This window comes from Harpia harpyja, chromosome 11 (genome assembly GCF_026419915.1).
Source record: "Harpia harpyja isolate bHarHar1 chromosome 11, bHarHar1 primary haplotype, whole genome shotgun sequence".
NCBI classification, from domain to species: domain Eukaryota; kingdom Metazoa; phylum Chordata; class Aves; order Accipitriformes; family Accipitridae; genus Harpia; species Harpia harpyja.
The window spans coordinates 40,255,217-40,276,106 of NC_068950.1; the positions used below are offsets into that span (position 1 = coordinate 40,255,217).

Sequence of the window (20,890 nt, forward strand, 5' to 3'; positions counted from 1 at the left end):
GGAGAGTTTCATCCCGCTGCGAGGCAAGGAGTCACCCACCAACCAGAGCTGACAGTTTTCTGGCACAGGAGTATTTACACTTCCAGGGAAGTGAAACTACACTCTTTCAAATAAGATGAGTAGCCAGACTAGCTCCTAGCTAAGGAAAGGAGAGGATACATTTTGGGGAGAAAGATTAACTCTCTGGGTCCTGGATGACTTCACAGGGAGATCGACCAGGGAAGCCTCTGTTCACCCGGATGGCAGGTGTCTCTCTCAGGGATGCTACTTACAGGTGCTTTCTCTGAGGTCCTGCCCCAGTCTGAGATGCTGGTGGCAAGTCATCTGGATATGGGAGATAGAGACCTTTTTTTCAGTCTGAAGGTAAGTAATTTAGGCAATGTCTTCCATCTGTTTGTTCACATGCATCTTTATAAACATCTGTTACTCATGTTCACATCCTTCTCTTTTTCCCAGGCCGGTATAGGGTCTGTTTTTCTCTGACACACTGAGGGAAGAGATAGGAGCAACCTGCTCCTGCACCTCCACAGGAGAAATCTTCTGCTACTGCTGTTTCTTTCAGGAGTAAATCAGGAGAACATGTTGGGAGTGGGTTCTCCACAGAGCCTCAAACTACAGTGCTAACCGTAGTGCGAGCCAAATTCACTGTTGAGGGAGCCACGGTACTACCCTTGGCTTCACTGGAGATGAGTGTTGATATCCTCAGTCAGCCTGGCTCTGACGCTTAATGCCATTATGGAGAAGTTGCAGCCCTTTATTTCCCAAACTCACCTCCTGTCATTTTTTGCAGAATTTCAAAATTGTCTCCAGTTACCTAGAAACTCGGGTAAGAAGATGTAAATGTTCCAGGTTAAAAGTGAGGCAAGGTGTGCAGGCAGAAAAAACAGCTTTTACTAGGCCAACAGATGACATTGCAGACAGGCTTTGAAGAAAGCAGACAACCTTTTGGGCACAGCAGTACAGCCAGAGCAACATCACTGCTGCTGGAAGGAAGACAGTGACATTTGCTGTTTGAAATGGGGACCACGCGGCATGAAGAAAAGAGAACCAAGCTAAACAACGTCTACCTCCGAAGCTGGTGTAAGTAGCAATGCACCTTTCCCACCACCTATAACCCTCAGACACCAGATGCTGCCCCAAATACTCTGACCTGCAGAAGGGCTTTTGTGCCTGAAAGTGTGTTTGTTTTTTTCCCAGCTATATATCCCTCTGACTAATAAAAGGTGCTCCCTCTCCTTTCAGCCATACCTTGCGTATCTCCTCAGACTGTCACGCTTCCAGCAAAAGTTTTGCAAGGTTTGCTGGCAGCATAATATCCCTCAGCAACCTCCCAGCACAGCACACCGATGTAAGCCAGCGCTTGTGGGCAGCCCAATGCCAAGCCAGGCGGTGAGATAATGCAGGGGTCACTGGGAAAGGAAACCAGCTGTGGAGCATCTGGGACGGGTGTGTGTTGGACACCGAGGGCTTCCTTGTGGCTCCACACATGGTGGCAACCGGAACAGCTAGATGGCTGCTCCGTCCTTTTTCTAAAAATCATAATTAATGCTGCTTTTAAACTTTTTTGCATTTCTGTGCTGGGAAAAAAAAATAAAAAAGCCCATTACCTACTCCTTGGAGACCACTGTAATAGCTGAGTGCAGTGGAGACACGAAGACTGCACAGGGTCTTGGGAATGTCAGGGTAACTGTAGTTCATCCCGCGTGTAACGCTGAGTTTGCTGGAAAGCAAATTTAGCCAGTTTTGTCTTTGATTATAAGTGCCTGCTACTTTTTTGAACATCAGCATCAAGGCATACACAGGCATCAAGGATACACAGGAGCTTCAGCCTCAGATATTCAACATGTGGAGTAAAGTTAACTGCTGCCGTGTTTCAGCAGCCAGTGCAGATCTTCGATAGCTCTCTCTGCTCAGGTGTGATAGATGCACTCACGACCGGCATCGAGCTTGACTGAGGAGCCTACAGGGCTGAAAAATCAATGTTTCTTCACCGTGAGCCAAATGGCAGCTCATGCTCTAGCAGAGCCACAACATCTGCAGCGTGTAAAACGCGCTGGGTGGTGGGTTACGCACGTGTTAGCACAACAGTTGTGCCTCTTCCCAGAGAAAGAAGCTCAGATCTGAAACGCACAGAGTGCATGGGGCCTCCCTAAGGCAAAAATCTCCAGGAGCTCAAGAAGAGTTTTGCCTGAATAAAGATTGAGCAGAGGCATCAGGATTTAACTCTTTCCTTCCCCCACCCCTTTTTAGGGGAATTTCAAATCCTTTGCAGATTTTGGTGGAAAGCTCCTAGGAAGCTTTTACTGTCCCCATTTGCAACACAGGAATTTCCCTTACAGGAAACCCACAGCTTTATCATGCCCATTTATCTACACAACAGCCTCAATGGGAGGTGGCACCCTGGTGCTCCTGTACTAACACAAGTCCCAAATGAAGACCAGAAGGAATTTGAGACCATTGCTCATCCATAAAGGTCTCTGTGGATGAGGGTATCAGTACTTCTCCCATTCCAGGACTTCCCACTGCAGCCATGTTCCTCAGCGTGGTGCAGCTTTACAAACGGCTGGTTAGGACACCGTTACGGTCAGGTTAGCATACGCTTAAGCTTTAAAACACTCAGAGGTTTTGGGTCCAGAGGCTTGCTAGATGACAGACATAGTACAGACACCACTTCAGAAACTGATATTAAACAAGTGATCGAGCTGAATGTAGTTTATACACCTCTTGCTCTTCTGTTATAATTCCAATCCAGTAAAAGCCATTGGAACTAAATAGTAAGATATATTCTGTACAAAATGGGCTTCTAGAGTCAATAAAGTCTCAGGGCAAAAACATAGCTGTCCACAGAAAGAGAACTTCTTGGTGAACACGGCCAAAACAAACAAGCACCACTTTGTGGTCATAGGGATGATCACCTTTCACGTCCAAATGCTAGGCTTTTCCTGCTGGAGAGCTGGAGAGCAAACCCTCCGGCTGCCCATATAGCAGAACCACCAAAGAGAGATCTATGGCCAGCTGCAGGTTCAACCCCAAATAAGTCTAAGGACACGGGTGAACATTGCATCATTTGAAGATGTAGGACAAATTTTCAATGCCTCGATTTACTGACTGGATTAGGTAGGAGTGCCTGAGCCAGTATATCAACTAAAGCAACAAATTAGGCATTTTAAGAAGATGATAATTAAGGCAAAGATAAACAGCAGGAGGTTTCTCCCTTGCTTTACCTGTGCCGGGTGCAGGAACTCCTTCCCATCTGCACATCCTCATGGCTGCCTGCTGCAGCCCCTTATCAGCTTGGCAGGCTGCACCCACCTCTGCCGTGCCCAATGGCCCGTGCTAAGGGGAACCAGGAGGTGTGCCAGCCCCTCGGGAATGGCTTCTCTATGGATGTAGGCAATGTGGGCACCTTAGGCTTGCAGAGGTGTGTCCCCTAAGGCCTCATCAGTGGCTCTTTAGTGGCTCCGTCACGGGTGGCAGCACCCTGCCGAGCGGTGCTCGCCGGGGACAGCCGGGCACGGGAAGGGCGGCCCGGGTGCCAAATCACCGATGGAGACCTGCGACCCAGCCCAGGGTGTCGACACTCCCGTCCCAGGTATGAGCAGGGAGCCTGGGCTCCTCTTCTCCGGACTTGGTGCCCTGGTGCAGCCAAATTCACTCTTGACTTGGTGCTCTGGTATCAACCACCTTGTCGTGATGGGGCAGAAAGCGCATGCATGTGCGCGCACACACACACGCAGAGGTATTGAAAAAGCTAACTTATTTAGCCTGATTATACAGTGAAATACACTATTTTACATGTGATTTGCTGCAGCAGCAAAATGCAGTGAACAGTGAATCAAAAAGCAGCACTTTTCCGTGCCAGCAGCGTTGATCAGGCACAGCATCCTTACCTGGGGGAGGCAATTACTGGAACAATCTCTCTTTCTCCGTTCCTCCTTTGTTCCTGTTCTTGCAGGGGCTGTAACTGTCTTTTATATCTTCTTGTTTTCTCCACTGCGGTTTCACCGTGCATGGGATGTTTTACCTATTTTGCACAGATATTCTGTCTTTATTCTGGAGAAGCCCTTTGCCCGTGCCCCGTGAAGTGTTGCAGCACCTTGTCCACCAGCAGGAAAGTTCTCAGAGAGGGAAAAGCCAAGGTGCTGCTAAGCAGACAGAGGTGCTGGCACTCAGCACGTACCTTGTTGTGAAATATTTGTCGTGGATTTGTGGCTGCCTGTAGGCCAGCTCTCAGGGGAAGACAGAAGATCCCAGCTGGTTATGGGGCTGGAGCAGCAAAGGGCAATGCTTTGGCACAGAGCCACCTCACTCTCTGCAGCCCTGTGCTAGGAAGAGCACCCAGGGCTGCATGCAAATGCTGCCTTGAAGTGCTTCAGAAGCCATTTGACAGTCAAATTCCCCTAAAATATAACATCTGAGCAAGTAATGAACAGAAGAAGATGCCTCATTGTCCTCTAATAGGGGAACTGGTGATTCACAGTGCCTGTGTCACTTACGGACGTTGATGTGAGCGCTCAGCACCGGTGTATCTGTGGCAGAGGAATCCAGATGTTCACTCCTGGCATCCCCAGGTCCAAACTCCATCCTGCCAAGGAGCGAGAACCACAGTGTTTGGAGGAGGTGTGGGTTTTGTTGTTGGGGATTTGCACCCTGGGGTTCAAGGCCCTTGCTGCATCCCAGCCCGGGGGGGGTGAGGCCATGCTGGAGTGCTGGCTTCGGGGACCCCTGCCCCATTCTCCTCTGTGATGGAGACCCAACCTGCTACAGGCCCAGCCCCGTGTCAATCAGGCCTCCTCGTGCCTTAGTTTACCGTTTGTAAAACTCCGCAGTGTCTGCAGGTAAAAGGGGCTGCACACCCACACATTTTCAGCTAGGCAGAGTGGCTACTAAGCATAGATGAAACAAATATGAATTCCACGACGGGGCTTTGCATCCGTCCCTGCAGCCTGTGCAGATAAACCCTGAGCTGTTTTTGAGCCAGCAAGGTGAGGAGCTGCGAGCGGCGTGGGAAGAGCAGCCCAGGGTTCAGCTACAGCGCAGATGTATCCATAGAAATGGCTTTGTCTGTCAGTGATGCTCAGCTGTAACTCAAGAGCAACGCAACGGATCTGTGAGGGTGCACAGCGATAGCACAGCACGGCACGACAGCTGTTGAGGAAATCTACCTCCACTTCTGTGATGCGGAATTGTGCGTGAATCCAGGTGCCGGTCATACGGGGCACCCTGAACCTCCGATCAGAGCACCCTCAGCTCGCTTAAGGTCCAGGTATCCTCGTGAGTGCTGCAGGGTGAAAAGATCCCGCTGGAACGGGGGAAAGGGGCAATACTGGCGTTCGACAGAGAGGTGAGGAGAACCGAAGTGGTCGCAAAGCAGGCTCCGGGCAGAGATCCCCTGTCTGTGCCGCAGCGTGGGTGTCCCACCCATAGGACAGCGGTGTCCCACCCGTGGGGTAACGGTGCCCACCGGGTAGACGTGTCCCGGCCACAGCGTACCTCCCGTGGGCTCTGCAGCCCGAAGCTCTCGCCGGGTCCCTGGTACGTCTGTTCCCTGCCTCCTGCGCCCCGGGGAGGGGGGGAACCGGGCTCAGTGCTACCCGTCCCTCATCCACCACCGCCGCACCGGGGACTCTTCCAGCCTTACCGACCCCCCCCAGCAAATCGCCTCCTTCGCGAGCATCACCCAGTGCGTGCGGGGGTGTGTGTTTCCTTCGCCTTTTTCTTTCTTTTTACCCCTTTTTTGGTTGGTTTGGGTTTTGGGTTCTTTTCCCCCTAACACCGAGGCGCAGGGCATCGCCGCGCCCCGACGGGACGGGAGTCCCGTTCCGAGAAGTCACCCGAACCATCCGCCGCCCCGACGAGGCGGCAGGGAACCGATGGGCGTCCGCTCCCCGCCCGCCCCGCCGCCCCCGCCCGCCCCCGGCCCCGCCCGCCCCGCGGGCCGGGCTCCACCGGAGCCGCCGCTCGGCCGGAGCGGGGCTGGCGGCGGCGGCGGGTGAGTACGGCGGAGGGTCCGGGGCGGTGGGGGGGGGGGGAAGGGGACGCGGATAACCCCCGGCTCGTCGCTTTGCCGGAGGGGAGAGGGGCGGCGGGGGGAACCGGCCACGGCGGGGAGGGGTCCCCCGGGGGTGGCTGGCACTTCTTTAGGGGGGGACGTCGGGTTTAGGCATCGCCGTCGGGGCTGGAGTTGCTGGGGGCACGGGGGAGGCTGGGGGGGGGTACATGAGCTCTCCGCGGGCTCCCCGCCATCTGAACCTGAGTTTGGGAGGCTGGTGACACCAGGGCTTCTGGGGCGCGCTTTCGAAAGCATCCCTATTACTAGGGTTCGGATGGGTACCGAAGCCCTCGCTACTCCTGCTAATACTACGAAGAGCAAATTCAGATGAAGGCAGGAAGGAATCTCCCGGATGACACGCTCGCGCTTCGGCGCGTCTCTCCCCGGCGTTCCTCTTGGCACGGCTGCGCGTGGTTAAAGGTCTCCGGCCCGCGCGGTGGAAGGACAGGCTGCGAGCGCCGTGGAGGGACGCGGGGTGCGGAGGTGGATTTCTGCTTGGTGGCGGTGGGAGAGATTCAAAACTCCTTTCGCTTCTTGTGTCGCTGGAAAAGAGTGTTTTTCTGAGTAATGCTTAGTAGACCCTATGAATCACCATCTGCATAACTTTATATGGGGGATGCTATTCTCAGCATCTTAATGGAACTATGTAAACTATTAACGTTCGTATCTGTTTGTACATGCAACGTGCAAATCTGTTCCCCCGGAAAGGCTATTTCGGAGCAGGTCAAAGGAGGAGACGGGGCAGAACAAGATGTCAGGGTGGCTCGGCGGGTGGAGGCGGGCGTTTGGGAGCCAGCAATTGCCACCTTCGGAGGGGCAGCCCCTCCGAGGAAACCCGTGCTGGAAATGCTCACCGGGAGACCTGATGGGCAGGATGCTGAGTGCTCCGGGAGCGGAGCCACGGGCCGGCTTGGGGAGCAGGGATTCGGGTCCTGCCCCGGCCTCACACCTCGCTTCCTGCCCCTGCTCCTTCAGCCTCTTCTTCCAGTGGTTGGTGCGCTGAGAAAAACATCGTGGGTCTTTTAAAGAGGCTCAAGAGAGCTGTGCCAGCCCGCGAGGGGTTTTGGCAAGGGGACGGTGTGATGGCAATGTCACCCAGCGCGGAGGAGCGGCCCCCGCACACGCGCTGCAGGAGCACGTGCCGGGTAGGCTGGAGGAGCTTTTAGCGTTTCAGCGCTGCGCTGGTTTTGTTAAGAGAGAAGAGTTTATTCTCTCGAGCTGTCAATCCGTCACCTCCCGGAGGCTCTCCGCCTTCCCTCCATGTCCGCCCCCACCTCGCTGCCACTGCTCCCAGATGTGCGCAGTGCCGGGGGCTGCAAAATTCCCTGTGCCCAGGCAGGGGAATCGCAGCATGTTCCAAACCTCACCAGGGGAATCACAGCATCTCCCAAACCTCACCAGGCTGACCCTCAAACGAGGAGAGTGTTGACTGCAGGAGCTGAGCATTTCAACTCTTGGTGCTGTTTCAATCCAGGCTTGCAGTTTGGAGCGATCTGTCATTTCCACGCAGTTGGATTGAGAGCTTTGCTGTAGGGGTTTTTGGGTTGTAGGGTTTTTTTCCAAATGATATTGGCTGAAAATTTTCCAGGAAAATGCGATGCTCTCAAAAGGAGCTGGATTCACGGGTCAGTAGGGTCCTTGCGTTCTCCTGAGCATCTACTGCTGCAAGGCAGCATGAGCCCAGCTTGTCGGCTGTGTCCTGCTCACGTTCGGTGGCAAGTTGGAGTTCGCTGATCCCTAATATCATCTAATAACATCTCTAACCAGTCTCTAACAGTCCTTTCTCCGTCTCAGCTCAGCCAAGCCCCTGCCATTCAGGAGGGAACATCTAAACACATCCCCTCATTATGGGGGGAAGCTCTGCCTCCTCTCAGCCCAGAAACACCAACTCCTTCCCAGCAGGTGACTGCGGCTGCTGGTGGGAACCAGCACCGGCCGCTGCCAGCCTGGGTGGCAATTTGGGGTCCTGGCCGTGGGATGAGAGCTGGAGCGTGTTGTCAGGGCTCCCAGTCCTGCAGCCTTCCTGCAGATTCCCTAAATCCCACTTCTCATTGGATTTCTTCATTAAATGTAGATTAGATCAGATGGCGTTTCTTTCGCTACGAAGTAATTTGGCTTTCCATTTAGTGGGCCCATCTGATAAATAATGGCTCGAAATAACGTAATTCCACCTGCCCTTGATCACACCGAGTCTGTGCTGGACTTCTGCTCCCTCCTTAGCTCTGGCTTGGCACTTCCAGATCTCAGGGTACAATTTAAATCCCCACTGTAGGAGGAGAGCCCTGCCTGGAGGAATGGAGACCAAAGCCACCAGATTATCTTCATTTTACTGACATACAGGCAAAGTGATGAAGGCAGAGGTGGGGGCTGAGCGTGGGTCACCCAGCTCTCCATCCACCTCTGTGCTTGAGCCCCATCTCCGTCCTGGCAGTCCCTCGGCGTGCAGGCTCTCCACCGGCACTGCCACCACGGGAAGCCCTCGCAGAGGGGTCACCCAAGACTGAATATGTAAAGGGTGCTGGTCCTTAATTCCCACGTGCTCCAAAGCTTTTTGTGCATCGAGAAGTGGGAGCTGAACCTGCATCTTCTTGCTGGGCAGCGAGCGAGGCCAGAGGGGACGTGGTGGGACCTCTCTGCCTCCCCGTTTGCTGGTGCTGTTTGGTTAGTTGGGGGCTGGGGATCCCCAAGCCCAGAGGCCAGATGCTTTTTGTTTGCTGGAGAAAGCAAGGGGGGAGCGAGAACCTTAGAGATCAGAAACCGTCTCCCCCTCCCCAAATTTTCTTGCGCTGGGGAAGGACGGTTGCTCTCAGTGTGTGACGTTTAGCTGAGAAGTGCCGCCCAGCAGGAACATGTGGCCCTGCCTCACCTCTTTGGTTGTCAAACCAACCCCAAAAGCACCCTGACAGGGACGGTGAAGGTGGTGGTAACACCTGTGGGATCGATCTTGCCGGGGAGCTGAGAAGGTGTGCGCCAGAGCTGACCCAGGGGAGCAAGATTTTGTGTGCCGGAGCTCATTTGGATAAAGATTGAGCAGACCCTTCCAGCGTCAGGGTATTTATCCCACTTCCAACATAAACTGAAGCCCCTCTCTACTTCTGGAACATCTCAAAATGGCACATCGTAGCTGGGTCAGTAAAAGCCTCACAGATCTCAGTGGTCAGTTGCCTCAGCCCCCCTGACCAGCATAGCAGAAACACCTACTTCAGCTGTAGGCCATACCCTCTCCAAGGGTTTAGCTTGCATCCAGGACATTCCTGACTTTTAACGGAGATACGGATGGCTTCCTGCTCCCATCCTTGCCCCGAGCTTGGTCGTGGCAGGGAGTGCAGCTATTGTGGGCTCCAGCAGTGACGGGAGAGCTCATTGGGGTCCCCGCTCACTCGGTGTCTCAGGAGCCATCCCTAGGTGATGTCCCCTGGGCTGCCAGCATCTGAGGTTTTTTATTCTCCCCTGAAATAGCAGCTCTGTGACTTTCAGAGATGGTGCTTGGCTCTTTTCCCTGAGAAAGCAAGAGGCAGCACGGCCCTGAATCTCCTGGGCTGCGGGCTTTCGAGCAGTGATGCCAGGCAGCTACTGTCACCGCAGGACTGATTTACCTCCAGTTTCAGAGGACAAAATATGTGCACTGATAATTCGGAAGTGATGACATCTTAAATTCATGTTCCTCTCCCTAACCTCTTCCATAAGCCTTGCTTTGATCAGAAACCCAGCTGGCGTTCCTCCGAGCTTGGGAGGAAGTCTGGAATAAAATCCAAAGACAAGAGCTATGCGAGTCCCCAGAGCCGCCTCCGTGGCTCTCCTGGCTGGGGTTTCCATCCTGCCTCCATGGGAGCGCTGCATTGTTTCTTGAAAATGAGGATCTTTTTACGAGGCTGTTGGGAAGTTTGTGGGTCCAAACTGGCGGCTGACTTTGCTCTGCCCAAGGGCTTCCCATCTGGGATGGTGGAAATGCCCTTTCTGATGGTCAATAATAAGTAGCTGAAGAGCGTGCAACCCCCAGAGAGGTCCTAGCTCAGTCGTTTTCTCCTCTGGCACGTCTTCTTCCGTGACCTTGTCCCTCTCAAACCCGGTCCCTTTCTTGTCTTGCAGGACGGGCGCTCTCTCATGCCTTGTCTCGCTCTTCTCCCCTCATAAAACCTCCTTCCGAAGGATGGCAGCTGCCTCTTTCCGCTACGGCGTGACCATCACCGGGGCTGTGCTGCTGGTGACGGGGACGCTGTGCTTTGCCTGGTGGAGCGACGGGGAGGTGGGCTCCTCGGCTGGCAGCGGGGCTCGCCTCCTGCCCCCCCGGGAAGCCGAGGCGGTTCCCAGCTCCTCCTCCTCCAGCGCCCTGCTCCGCTCCGTCAGCTTCTTCTGCTGCGGCATCGGCGGCATCCTCCTCCTCTTCGGCCTCCTCTGGTCCGTGAAAGCCAACGCCAGGGTGGTCTCCCGCCGCTACCAGTACCGTTTCCCCAGGGACCTGCAGTACTTCACCGCGGAGCCTCTGGAGAAGTGGAACTGCAGGTGGGTGCCACGTCCCCGCGCGGTGCTTGGGTGGGAAGAAGTCGAGGGTGGGTTTGACTGTCCCGGCACGGCCGTGTACCTAAGCCCGCTCTCAGGCTTGCTCGCTGGCGAGCTCAGATGAGCAGTAATGCCGCCGGCCGCTGCTCAGACCCCGTTCCGTGCCCTCCTCCTGCTCCCTGAGCAGATGCTCTTGCTCATTAGTGTCAACCTTCACCCAAGCCCCCGCAACCCGCCCGCCCTGCAGGCACCCTCCGTGCCCACGCTGGCTGCTCCCGTGGCCGGCTCAGCCGCAGACGGCTCTCCTTGCCCCGCGGGGCCATCACCGGCCGAGGCAGTCATCTCCTTAGCAGAGCCACCGAGCAGAAGACCGCATTGGTTTTCTGGCAGAGTGCCTGGATTTGGGGGGGGGGGGGGGGGGTCATCCAGACCTCCAGCTGTTGAAAAGTTTCCCCATGCCACAGGTCTGCAGTGCTCTGTAAGGACCAAGGGGTTTTATGCCATCTTGAATGGAAACAAAATCTATGTTAAAAGGGAATTAGAAGAAAAAAAGAAGGAAAATAATCCTTGGATTGGCATTAAGATGGGAGCGTAGGCAGTGGCTTCTACGAAGCCCATTTTGGGGTGTGGAAAGACCCCTCACCCTGCCCCAAACACCACTGCTGCTTGTCAGGTCCCCAGACTCTTCCTGTGAGAGCCTGAGATTCATTCCCACTTCTGGATTTAAAAGTTTTTTGATCAAAAGGGTTTTTTTTCCAGAGACTGCTGTAGAAGCTGAGCCAGCCAGCCCTTCCCAGTGCTGTTTTATGGGGTCACAGCAAAGATCTTGGCTCCAGCATAAATCGGGCTCTGGGGAAAAGCAGCACTAAAAGAAACTCTGAAGAACATAAAACCATAAAAATTCAGTCGGAGGGGGAGGCACGTTCCTGGTTCTCTGGGGGTTTCAGTGCCCATCCGAATATCTTGGGGGGAGATCATGAGCCGGTCTGGGTAGTCTGGGGGGGTTTCCTTCTCCTGTGGAGGGTTTTGGCGTGCGCCCCATGGGGAACGTTCCCTTCCCCGAACTCCCAGCTCCCACGCCGGATGGGAAGGCAGCGCCCTGGCACTGCTGGCACTGCGGCAGCTCCTCCAGTCCCAGCTGTGCTGGCATTCGCTCAGCAAAGCATCCTGCGCTGGGAGAAATCCCTCTCTCCGCATTTCCAAGGCAGCATCCCCTTGCAAGCTGAGGCTGTTTGGCAAAAGCCACGGTGCAGATGCTCGGGGCAGTAGGTCTGGGGCAGGGCACTGCCAAGTTTGGGATGGAGGCATCCCTGCGGAGCATCGCAGCTTTCCCTCTGGACCAGCTGTGCCCCTCCAACACCCGCAGCCTCCCAAAGCACACCGCGCTGAGTTTTCATCTGCAAAAGCAAGCGGAAGGCGCGTTGCTTTCAAAGCCTCCATATCTTTGGGGCTGCACTGTTTCATAGGGTGCTGAGTGGGGCCATGCACAGGGCAAAGGTTGGGCGGAGGTTTTCCCTGTACACAAGCCGTGTTTGCTCAGCAAAGCGCTGCTGGAAGTGGCTCCAGGCTTGGCCGGTGCATGGAGGGCTCAAGGGTGGGGTGCGACCGCATCGAACCGGGATGCCTGGCTCTTGCCTAACTGCTTACTCGGCTGCTGGCAGCCTCTGTGCTTCGGGGGATGACTTTGGGGTTAGGCAGATGATGAGGATGCTCTCCTGCCTGTGGGAAGCAGTGTGGGGCAGAATGGGGGGCAGATGTCTCGAGAGCCAGCACCTCTGCTGCTTTGCGGTCGTTCACACCTGCAGTTGTAGCCCTTAATGCCGGAGGCGGCAGTTCTTCGAGGCTGCCTTGCCAGGCTGCCCTTCCTCTTCCTGGGTGAGGGATTCATAAACTCAGCGGGAACTGGGTGACGTTGCCTTGTCGCAAGGTCTGATGGATGGTGCCCTTCCTCCTGCATGGCTCCCCACTTTCCTGGTGCCGGGAAGCGGCTGACATGGTCTTCCCTTGACCCTGGGCATGCAAAACCTGCCCACGTGCCATCCCCAGCACACACGTGTCCATCATGCTCAGGGATGCTCCAGCTGATGGGGTTGATGGGGTGCTGGGATGCTCTGGTTGATGGGTGCTGGGATGCTCCGGTTGATGGGGCACAGGGATGGCTCTGGTTGACGGGGCACAGGGATGCTCCAGCTGACAAGTGCTGGGGTGCTCCAGTTGTTGGGTGCTGGGATGCTCCCAGTTGACGGGGTGCGCTGCTGGGTTTCTTCTTCTTCCCTCGCAGCACTTGGGACGCCAGCGCCATCCCCACCTACGAAGAAGCCCTGACCTGCAGACCTGCCCACGGTGCCCCAGCCTACATCCAGCCCCCGGGGAGGAAGGAGGAGCTCACGCCGCCCCTGTACCGCTACCTGGAGGAGGACGAGAGCTGGCAGGGTGGCCGCCGGCGCAGCTCCTCCGACAGCGCCTTGTTCCGCCCCAGCCCGTCCTGGCTGGAGACCCAGCACCCTGGGGAGCCGCAGGCAACCCCTCCTCCCAGCTACGAAAACATCAGCGTCCGGGGGGTCTGAGCTGGCGGCGGCACGGGGCTGGGACTCTGCGGGTGGCTGCCCAGTCCCTCAGCTTTAAACCGAGCCCCTTCCTTTGCTGGGGTGAGAGGAGGGTGGGCAAGGAGGGGAAAGGGTCCGCCTGGCTTTCCGAGTGATCGGTCCGGGGCTGTCGGGGTTGCGGGTCCTGTGGGCGATGTGTTCGGAGCGTCGGGGGTAACTGGCATGTTTGAAAGCCTTCGTATTTTTAATAAAACCACTGCTGGTTGCAGATGCTTTGCATTCCCTGCTCTGACCCACCCTGGGGAACTCATATCAGGCCAGGGGCTGCCCACTCAAAGCAAGAGCTCTATAATAAAAACTGCAGCACAGAACGAGGGATCTGGCCAGAGGAAAACCAGCTCCGTGCCGTCCCGTTCGCTCCTCTGCCTTTTCAATGCCCCTTCCAGCCGTATCTCCATCCCTTCCACCTTGCTTTCCCCGCGTACTGACTTCCCACGCCTCACTTCATTTGGTTGAGAGATGTTCGGTGGCTTGCGCGTGCGTTCAGGGCATCCAAGCGCACTTGGCATTTCAGGCAGCATCCTATAAAAAGACACCCCGAGTGGCACAACCCCCTCCCTGCCCGCCACGGACGGGGTTGCAGCCTTGCCCAGAGGAAAGGCCAACTGCATCGGGAGCTGCTGCCGCCGGTTGCTCCATCCCACCAAAATAACGGTCTGCCCTGGGCCCCCTGCGGACCTGCGGAGTGGCTGCAGAGCCACAGCCAAATATAACATGTTGTTGATAATATAATAGGTTCTTTTTCATAAGCCAGATATATGTGCTCCCACACGGACAGGCAAGCAAGGGAACAAAACGAAGGCTAATTAAAGCCACCGCTACCGTCTGGCTGTCGAACGTGTGGTGGGAAGAGGACACCTTTTAACACCCCAGCTCCATCTTAAGCAAGCGCAGGGCACGCAGATACTCTGTCCTCACTCCCCTGGGTGGACCAGCCCTGCTCCATCCTTCCCTGGCTTTAGCCCCCCCTTCGCAGCCCGGTTGCTGCCCCACCGAGGTAGCCCCACCGGTGGTACCCCGGCACCCAGCCGGAGCGAGGTGGGGGCTATTCCCAACCCACTGGCCTCCAAAAAACCCCGGAGCGCTCCCTCCTTCCCTGCTGCAGCTCCACAGCCCTTGAAAACACCCTGCGTCCTGGCATCCCCCTTATTTGGGGCTCTGCCAGCTCCGATTTATGGCCAAGTCCAGCTCCAGCCCCCAGGGCTGGGAAAGTCCCGTCGGGATAAGCCGCTCTCCGAGTCCCCGTCTCTGCTGACGTACCCCCTTCTCCCTCCCCGTCCCTTCCCCAGGCGTGGGCTCCGGCCACGCGTGCCTGCAGGGAAGGTTACCCGGACACGTGCCGGGCGGCTTCACTGGAGTGTGAACGGCGGGTCGGTGTTTGCATTCATTACAAACCCGTTAAAAACTGGCTGGCTCAGCCCTGGGCAGGACCAGGCTCAACGTGCAGCTGATCCTCAGCCCCTGGCAGCCTCCGGAGAAAGAAACCACTCCTTGCCTTACCCCGGAGGTGTGCTCAGTGGGCAGCGGCCGCAGGTAAAAGGGCTTCCCGGCATCTCTCCTCCCCTGCCTCTCCTACCTGGTGCCCATGGCCGAGGAGAAGACCTTTCGTTACGGGTTCATCATGCTGGGTTTTTTCCTGGTGATGACGGGGATGTTCATCATGAGCGTGGAAAAGCCCCAGATCTACATCACCTTCTGCGCCCTGGGTGTCCTGCTCGTAGCCGTGGGCATCACCTGGAGCATGTGCCAGTGCTACCCGAAGGTAGGGTCCATCCTGCCGCTGTGCACCTCGGGGGGGCTCGAGGGCTCAGCCGGGTTTGGGGGGCTTCGGCTGCTGTGGATGTGTAGCCTCGGGCTGTGCCTCGGTTTCCCCATCTGTGGGGTGGGGTAGCGGCAGATCACGGGGCAAAGCCGGCTGGGGTGGTCCGGAGGGAGAAGTACTGGTTTGGGAGGCTCGTGCCCTGCTACACCTCCCCACTGATGCCTGCAGGATGCGGCCCCGTTCCCTCATCCCCCTTTACCTCCCTGAGCCTGGGGCTTTGCTGTCAAGCAGGCAGCGGGGAATAAGCCCGAGGAATTAAACTTGTGCTTGTCTCTCCCATGCAACCCCCTCCCCAAACCAGCCCCTTCCCTGCACCCACAGGGGCCGGGGGCTCGGTGGGCTCCCAGGACTTCAAAGAAGGGGCCGTTGTGGCCATGGAGGTGGGCAGGGGCCTGGCAGCCCCCCCGAGCACAGCCCTCACCTCCCAGTCTCCTTGGCAGAGGGCACTGCCGGTGCGACAGGGCGGCCACGCGTCCCTGCCCCGGGAAACGGAGCTGGCAGAAAAGGCTTTTTTCCAAGGAGAGGGAGGCTGTGGCGTGGATCTGGGCACTGCAGGATGGCCGTCAACAGCTTGGCTGCGCCCCGAAATGTGGGGTGGTGCGTGGGACCCCAGGACCCGGGAGCTGCTGGGACCCCCAGGACCAGCCAGGTCCCCTGGGACCGGGGTGAGGCTGACCCCAGCTCCCCCCAAAGCTGAGCTCAGCCCTGGTGAGGAGGGAGATGTGGCTTTGTCACCGTGCTGGGGGCTCAAGGATGGGGCACCCTCGGTGTTGTACCTGGCCACCGACCTCCCCCGTGGGCCCTGGGACCCCCCCGGGCTCAGGGACACGCATGACCCCGCTGGGGACAAGGTGCTGAGAGTGGGGTGCGCTGGGTTCATTCAATCCCTTACCTATTTCCCCCTAAAAACCCATTTCCAAGCAAGACATCCAACTATGCTAAGACCAAAACCCCAGCTGAAGGAACGCCCCAGCTATTTTACCAGTAACAAGGGCCGAGGGTCCCCACGATGACCAGCGCAGCCCCCCCGGGCTCTGCATTTCTTTTCCTCCCAGATAACGTTCATCCCTGTGGACCCCGAGGCCGAGCGGTTCCTGGACCACAAACCCATCGTGCTGCCGGAGAGGGACACCCGGTAGGTCCAAGCGGCCGTTTCTCCTTTTGGTGGGTGTTTTCATCTGTACACACGGTTATCTGCGTGCCCCCGGGGACAAGGGCAGCGCCTGAGCACACTGGCACCGGGGACATCTCCACCTATTGCAGCAAAAAATGACAAGCAGGGGCCGGGGTGGGGGAGGCAAGGGCTGGCTGAGCCCCCCCAGGGCCGGAGCCGGAGCGATGCTGGAGGGTGCAAAGCATCCAGCTGTGTTCCCGCAGGCATCCCCCCTGCAAGGACCCGCTGGCGTGGGCAGTGATGTGACCTCTAAAGCACCTGATGGAGTCCTGCGTGCGTGTCCCCGAGCATCTCCCGGCTCCGTGGGGGTCCGGGTCCGGCTCAGCACCCCGTTCCTCCTTCACCCCCAGCTTGCAGGCACCCTGCCCCAACCAAGAGGCTACCAGCACCTACGAGAAAAGCCCACTGTCCTACGAGCAGATCCAGAGGCAGGCGGTGGGCTCGGACCCGCTCCCACCCACGGCCCAGCCCAGACCCCGCAGCTGCTCCCAGCCGGCGGTGCAGGCGAAAGCAGAGATCCACTGGGAGCTGGGGGGTGCTGGGGACCCCCCCCGAGAACCAGCGCCTCGGCTGGAAACGGCGGCAGGCAGCTGGTACGTGATGCCCGTGAGGTCGGGTTGGTACCGGTGGGATGCGGGGTGAAACCGGGTGGGGGTCAGACCCCCGGTGTGGGGGGTAGTGGGAGAGGAGGCAGAGCACTGACCCCCCAGACACCCAGCCCTGCTGGAGTCCGGACAGCGTGTCAGCTCGTGGGGTCTCCCAGTACCAAATTATTTACCAGGGTGAAATGAGGAGGAAATCTGGATCGCCTTGGTTGCAATTTACATTTTGCTTTTATTTCATTTTATAAATATAAACAATGTCCCTCACCAGAATAAATCCCAAGTTCCTGGTCAGACTTTGGTAGAAATGAGACGCTCAGTACGTGTCCCTCAAACCAGATGCCACGTATGATGCCCGTGCGTTGGTTTGGGAGGTCCTAAAAGTGCTTTGCAGGTGACGGGGGGGTCACCGTGCAGCCTTGAGGCATAGGACTCGGGCACCCCCTCTGCCAAAATGCAGCTACAGCTGGGACGGGGCACCCTGCTTTCCCCTGGGATGCAGGCACAGCGTGCGAGGGCAGCCGCTGCTTCGTCCCACGGGCAGGAGAGGGAACCTGGCAGGCAAGTTATCCCCATAAATGCAGGCACCAGGGGCTGAGATAGGGCCCTCCCGGCGCTCCCCAACCACCCAGCAAGGGGACTGGGGATGCTGGGACGCTGGCTGAGCAACGCCGAGCCCAGCGCCGTGGCCAGCAGCCACCAGCTGCAGGGAAAATCCCAGCTCCAGCCGAGCCGTGTTTAGCGTAAGCCCTGCGCTGCCCGTCGCCCCTCAGCCCTCCCTGTTCCCGCAGCCCCCCCCAGCCAGCCGCAGGGGACGCACCGCTGGCATCCCTCCTGGAGGACATGGACACGCCGTCGCTGGAAGGCTCTGTGCCCGGCAGCCCCGTGCCACGGGGCCGAACTCCCCCACCATCTGCCACCCGCTCTGGCTGTACCCCGACCAGCTCCCCGGTGGGGGGACAGCAACCCGGTTCCCCCCACAAAGGTGCTGGGGAGGAGGGTGACCTTTATTATGGGCTCCAAGAGGGGTCGGATGCTCTGCTCGAGGATAGCGACCGCCTTTTTGAGCCTGAAAACTGATTTCCCGGAGAGAATGGCCTCTTGGCATGGACTCGTCTCGTGGAGGGGATGCAAACGTCACAGACTGGGAGAAAGGGGCTGGGGCTGACCCCCAAAAGTGCAGCACTGGCAGAACGGAGGAGCCCCCAGGCTCCTGCCAAGCCCCCGTGCCACGCTGCGCCCCTCGCGCCCACCCAGCTGCACGGGTGGCTGCCACCCCGCAAAACCCGAGGGGACCGCCACCACCTCCCCAATTTCTGCAGCAGAGGGGACAAGGTCCCCCTCGCTGGAGCCCTTTGGGTGGGCGCAGATAAGCACGAATGCTGGGCTGGGCAGGATCCAGGCTAACTAATGTCTTTAGGAAGGGAAAAGATTAGCTTTGCTGCTTGAAACAGGATCAGCGTTTAGGCGGGTAAAGATGTATTCACCCCGGGTAGGCTTTACGCGGCGGGGATATCCGCAAAGCCTTTTTCCCCCTTATCAAAGCTCCCCCCCGGAATTAAAATTAGATCCTGAGACTCCTGCAGCAGGCAGCCTTCACGTCTCCAGGTTGGGAGAGGGGGGTGACGGCGGGGGACAGACCGTGCTGTCCCCCAACTCCTGCACGAGGACCAGCGTCCAGCGCCAGCGGGGGCAGAGGGAGGAGGACTCGGCTGAGCTGAAACCCCGGCGATGGCAGTGGCTTCCCCAGGGCCGCTCGAGGTGGTGGCTTTGGGCAACATTTTCTCTCTCCGCTGGGTCGGCGTCAACAGCCGCAGCGCCGCGGGTGGCTTTGCGTGCCGGTGCCCGCCGTCCCCACACTCCCTCCGAATAATAAGCGCTCGTTTCAAGTCACGTTGATGGAACTAAGCCTGGTTTGTCACCACGACGGGGGCGACGCAGCGGCTTTCCGCAGCCTGTTTGCAACGCGCAGGGACGGCAGCGCCGGCGGGATCTGCGACCTCCGCCTGCCCTTCAGCTGCTCGGGGCCGCGGGGATCCGTGTGGCTGAGCCTCCCCGGGGCGGCAGCCGGGTTTGGATCAAAGCATCAGCAGATCCAACAGTATGGGGATGCCGAGTCCCTCACCCTGTTTTGGGAAAGCTGGGCTGGATGCTGCGTGTGCCCGGCACGGCCCCATGAGGCTTGGGAGCACGTATCGGCTGGCAGAGCGGCTCTTCAGCAAATTTATGGGGGTTGACAAGCCCAAAAGCGGGGGGGAAGCTGTCCTCTGGCACCCGAGGGGGATGGAGCGTGGGAGCCCTGGAAACGACGCTCCCCACGCTCCCCTGCCGCCCGGGGAGCGCTTTGCTGGTTCAGTCCTGCGTGGTGCAAGAAATGGCTCTACCCGGGGGCTTCATGCCCCCGTGACACCCGTCCAGGCGTTACCGCGCCCTTTGGTCACCTTCGCGTCACCGCAGCAGCAAGGGGAAAAGGGCAGGCAGCGCCCCGCGCGCTCGGGGTGTTTATGGGCGACGGTGCCGTTGGGAGGGTGGGGAACGAAGGTGTTTGCTAAATATTGCCGGCAGGATTGCGAGCGGTCGGCCAAGGGGAAGCGTTACCCAACTGTTTACGCTTGCTCGAGTCCTGCCCGTTGTCCTTCCCGGCGTGGGGGGAGCGTGGTGGCTGTGGGGACACCCTTCGGGCACGATTCCGGAGGGTGCCCAGGGCGGGACGTCGCTTTACGTCGCCGGCTCGTATTGAGCGTAGGAGCCTTGTAGACACCCGAAAGCTTTTGCCCATCTCACGTCCTGGCGCTCGCTACCACTTTTGGCAAAAGAAACTTAATTTTCAAAAGCATTTGCCTTGGGCAGGGACAGAGGAGAGGGCTGAGATGGGGCCTGGAGTCCTCCGTGTGTGTCCCCCCCCGGAGCCCTTTTGTGCAGCTGGATTTGGGTGCCCACAGGCGGGAGGACCCCGGGGAACAGAGGTTGCCTCAGCCAAAAGGTTCAGCTCTCCCCGCGCCGGCTAAAGTTAAACATTTGTGAGAAACGGGACATTCCTGCATGAAATTAAGAGTTCTGCAAAGCCCCGGGCCCCGGGGCGGGGCGGGGCGGGGCGGGGCGGGGGGGGAAGGGGGCGTGTCGCGCCGCGTGGCCTTGGCGGCGCGCGGGGGAGCGCGGGAACAGCGCACCAGTGGTGTAGTGGTATCATGCAAGATTCCCATTCTTGCGACCCGGGTTCGATTCCCGGCTGGTGCAAGTCCAAAGCTCGTCTGTGGTTTCGAAAGAAATCCTACTCGTATCGAGCTGCCCCCAAAATGTGGGGTGGGGAGGGGCTTTGCTTTTTTGCCCCGAGGCCTGTCGCTGTGTCGGGATGCGGGGTGGGGGGGTACCTCGGTCCAGCAGCACCCCGGAGCTCCGTGGCTCCGCCAGCGCTGGAAGGCAGCAGGGGATTTGGGGACCTTTTCCCCCTTGTTGGGGTCTTCTCTGTTGTCTTCTCTGCTCTCTCCTTCCTCCCCCCTAAAAAGGGGACCCCCCCCTTTACACAGACACAGCCGGAGGGGACCGCTGCTCTCAGCAGCAGCAGGAATTGCTGCTAGAAGCTCCCCTGTGAGCCAGGATGGGAAACGGATCTCTTCCCTACGAGCTTCAAGTTTTTGGCTATTCCTGAATATTTTTTTTCATTAAAAACAGAATCTTTCTGCGGATACCCACTCCTCCCAGCAAGCTCCGGGGCTGGCTGTCTTGTCTCTCCCACACTCCCTGCACAGGCTTTGGGGTCGGGTATCCACTCCAAGACCTCCCCGTGTTGCTCGGCACATGTCGGGGGGCTAGAGGCTTCGCCACCCCCTCCTCTGTGGGCTCTCTCCATCCTTCCCTTGGTAGACAGCTCATCCTCCATGTGAAAAGGAAGCGAAGGACTCTGCAGGGCAGAGGGAGCCTGTCCCCCCTCGAGAACGGGGTCCCCCCGTGCCCCGGCTGTCCCGAAGGTGTCCTGAAGCATCAGCTCCATGTTGCAGGAGGATTCAGCGGGGCCTGATTAAGCTGAGCTGAAAATTAGGAGCGAGACTTGTCCCCATGAGGAGCCTGTCGGAGGCTGGACTCTGGTGATGTCAGCTTGCCGTGGGGGCCGGTGTATGTCCCCCCTAGTTGCCC

At 58.1% G+C, this 20,890-nt stretch overlaps 2 protein-coding genes and 1 non-coding gene across 3 annotated transcripts; all 3 read left to right on the top strand.

Moving 5' to 3' along the window:
* The first annotated feature begins 5,858 nt into the window (after positions 1–5,858).
* Positions 5,859–13,366, top strand: TMEM61 (transmembrane protein 61). The gene is made up of 3 exons (XM_052802548.1): positions 5,859–5,992; positions 10,142–10,555; positions 12,834–13,366. The coding sequence occupies exons 1-3, from the start codon at positions 5,874–5,876 to the stop codon at positions 13,117–13,119; spliced, it is 819 nt and encodes a 272-aa protein (XP_052658508.1). The 5' UTR covers positions 5,859–5,873; the 3' UTR covers positions 13,120–13,366.
* A 1,206-nt stretch (positions 13,367–14,572) lies between these two features.
* On the top strand, positions 14,573–18,699 carry BSND (barttin CLCNK type accessory subunit beta). The gene is made up of 4 exons (XM_052801453.1): positions 14,573–14,920; positions 16,036–16,115; positions 16,505–16,747; positions 17,548–18,699. Exons 1-4 carry the CDS (start codon positions 14,744–14,746, stop codon positions 17,834–17,836), a joined length of 789 nt encoding a protein of 262 aa, XP_052657413.1. The 5' UTR covers positions 14,573–14,743; the 3' UTR covers positions 17,837–18,699.
* Positions 18,700–19,922: 1,223 nt separating this feature from the next.
* TRNAG-CCC (transfer RNA glycine (anticodon CCC)) lies at positions 19,923–19,993 on the top strand. The gene has a single exon. It is a non-coding gene; the product is annotated as a tRNA-Gly (tRNA).
* The last annotated feature ends 897 nt before the right edge of the window (positions 19,994–20,890 follow it).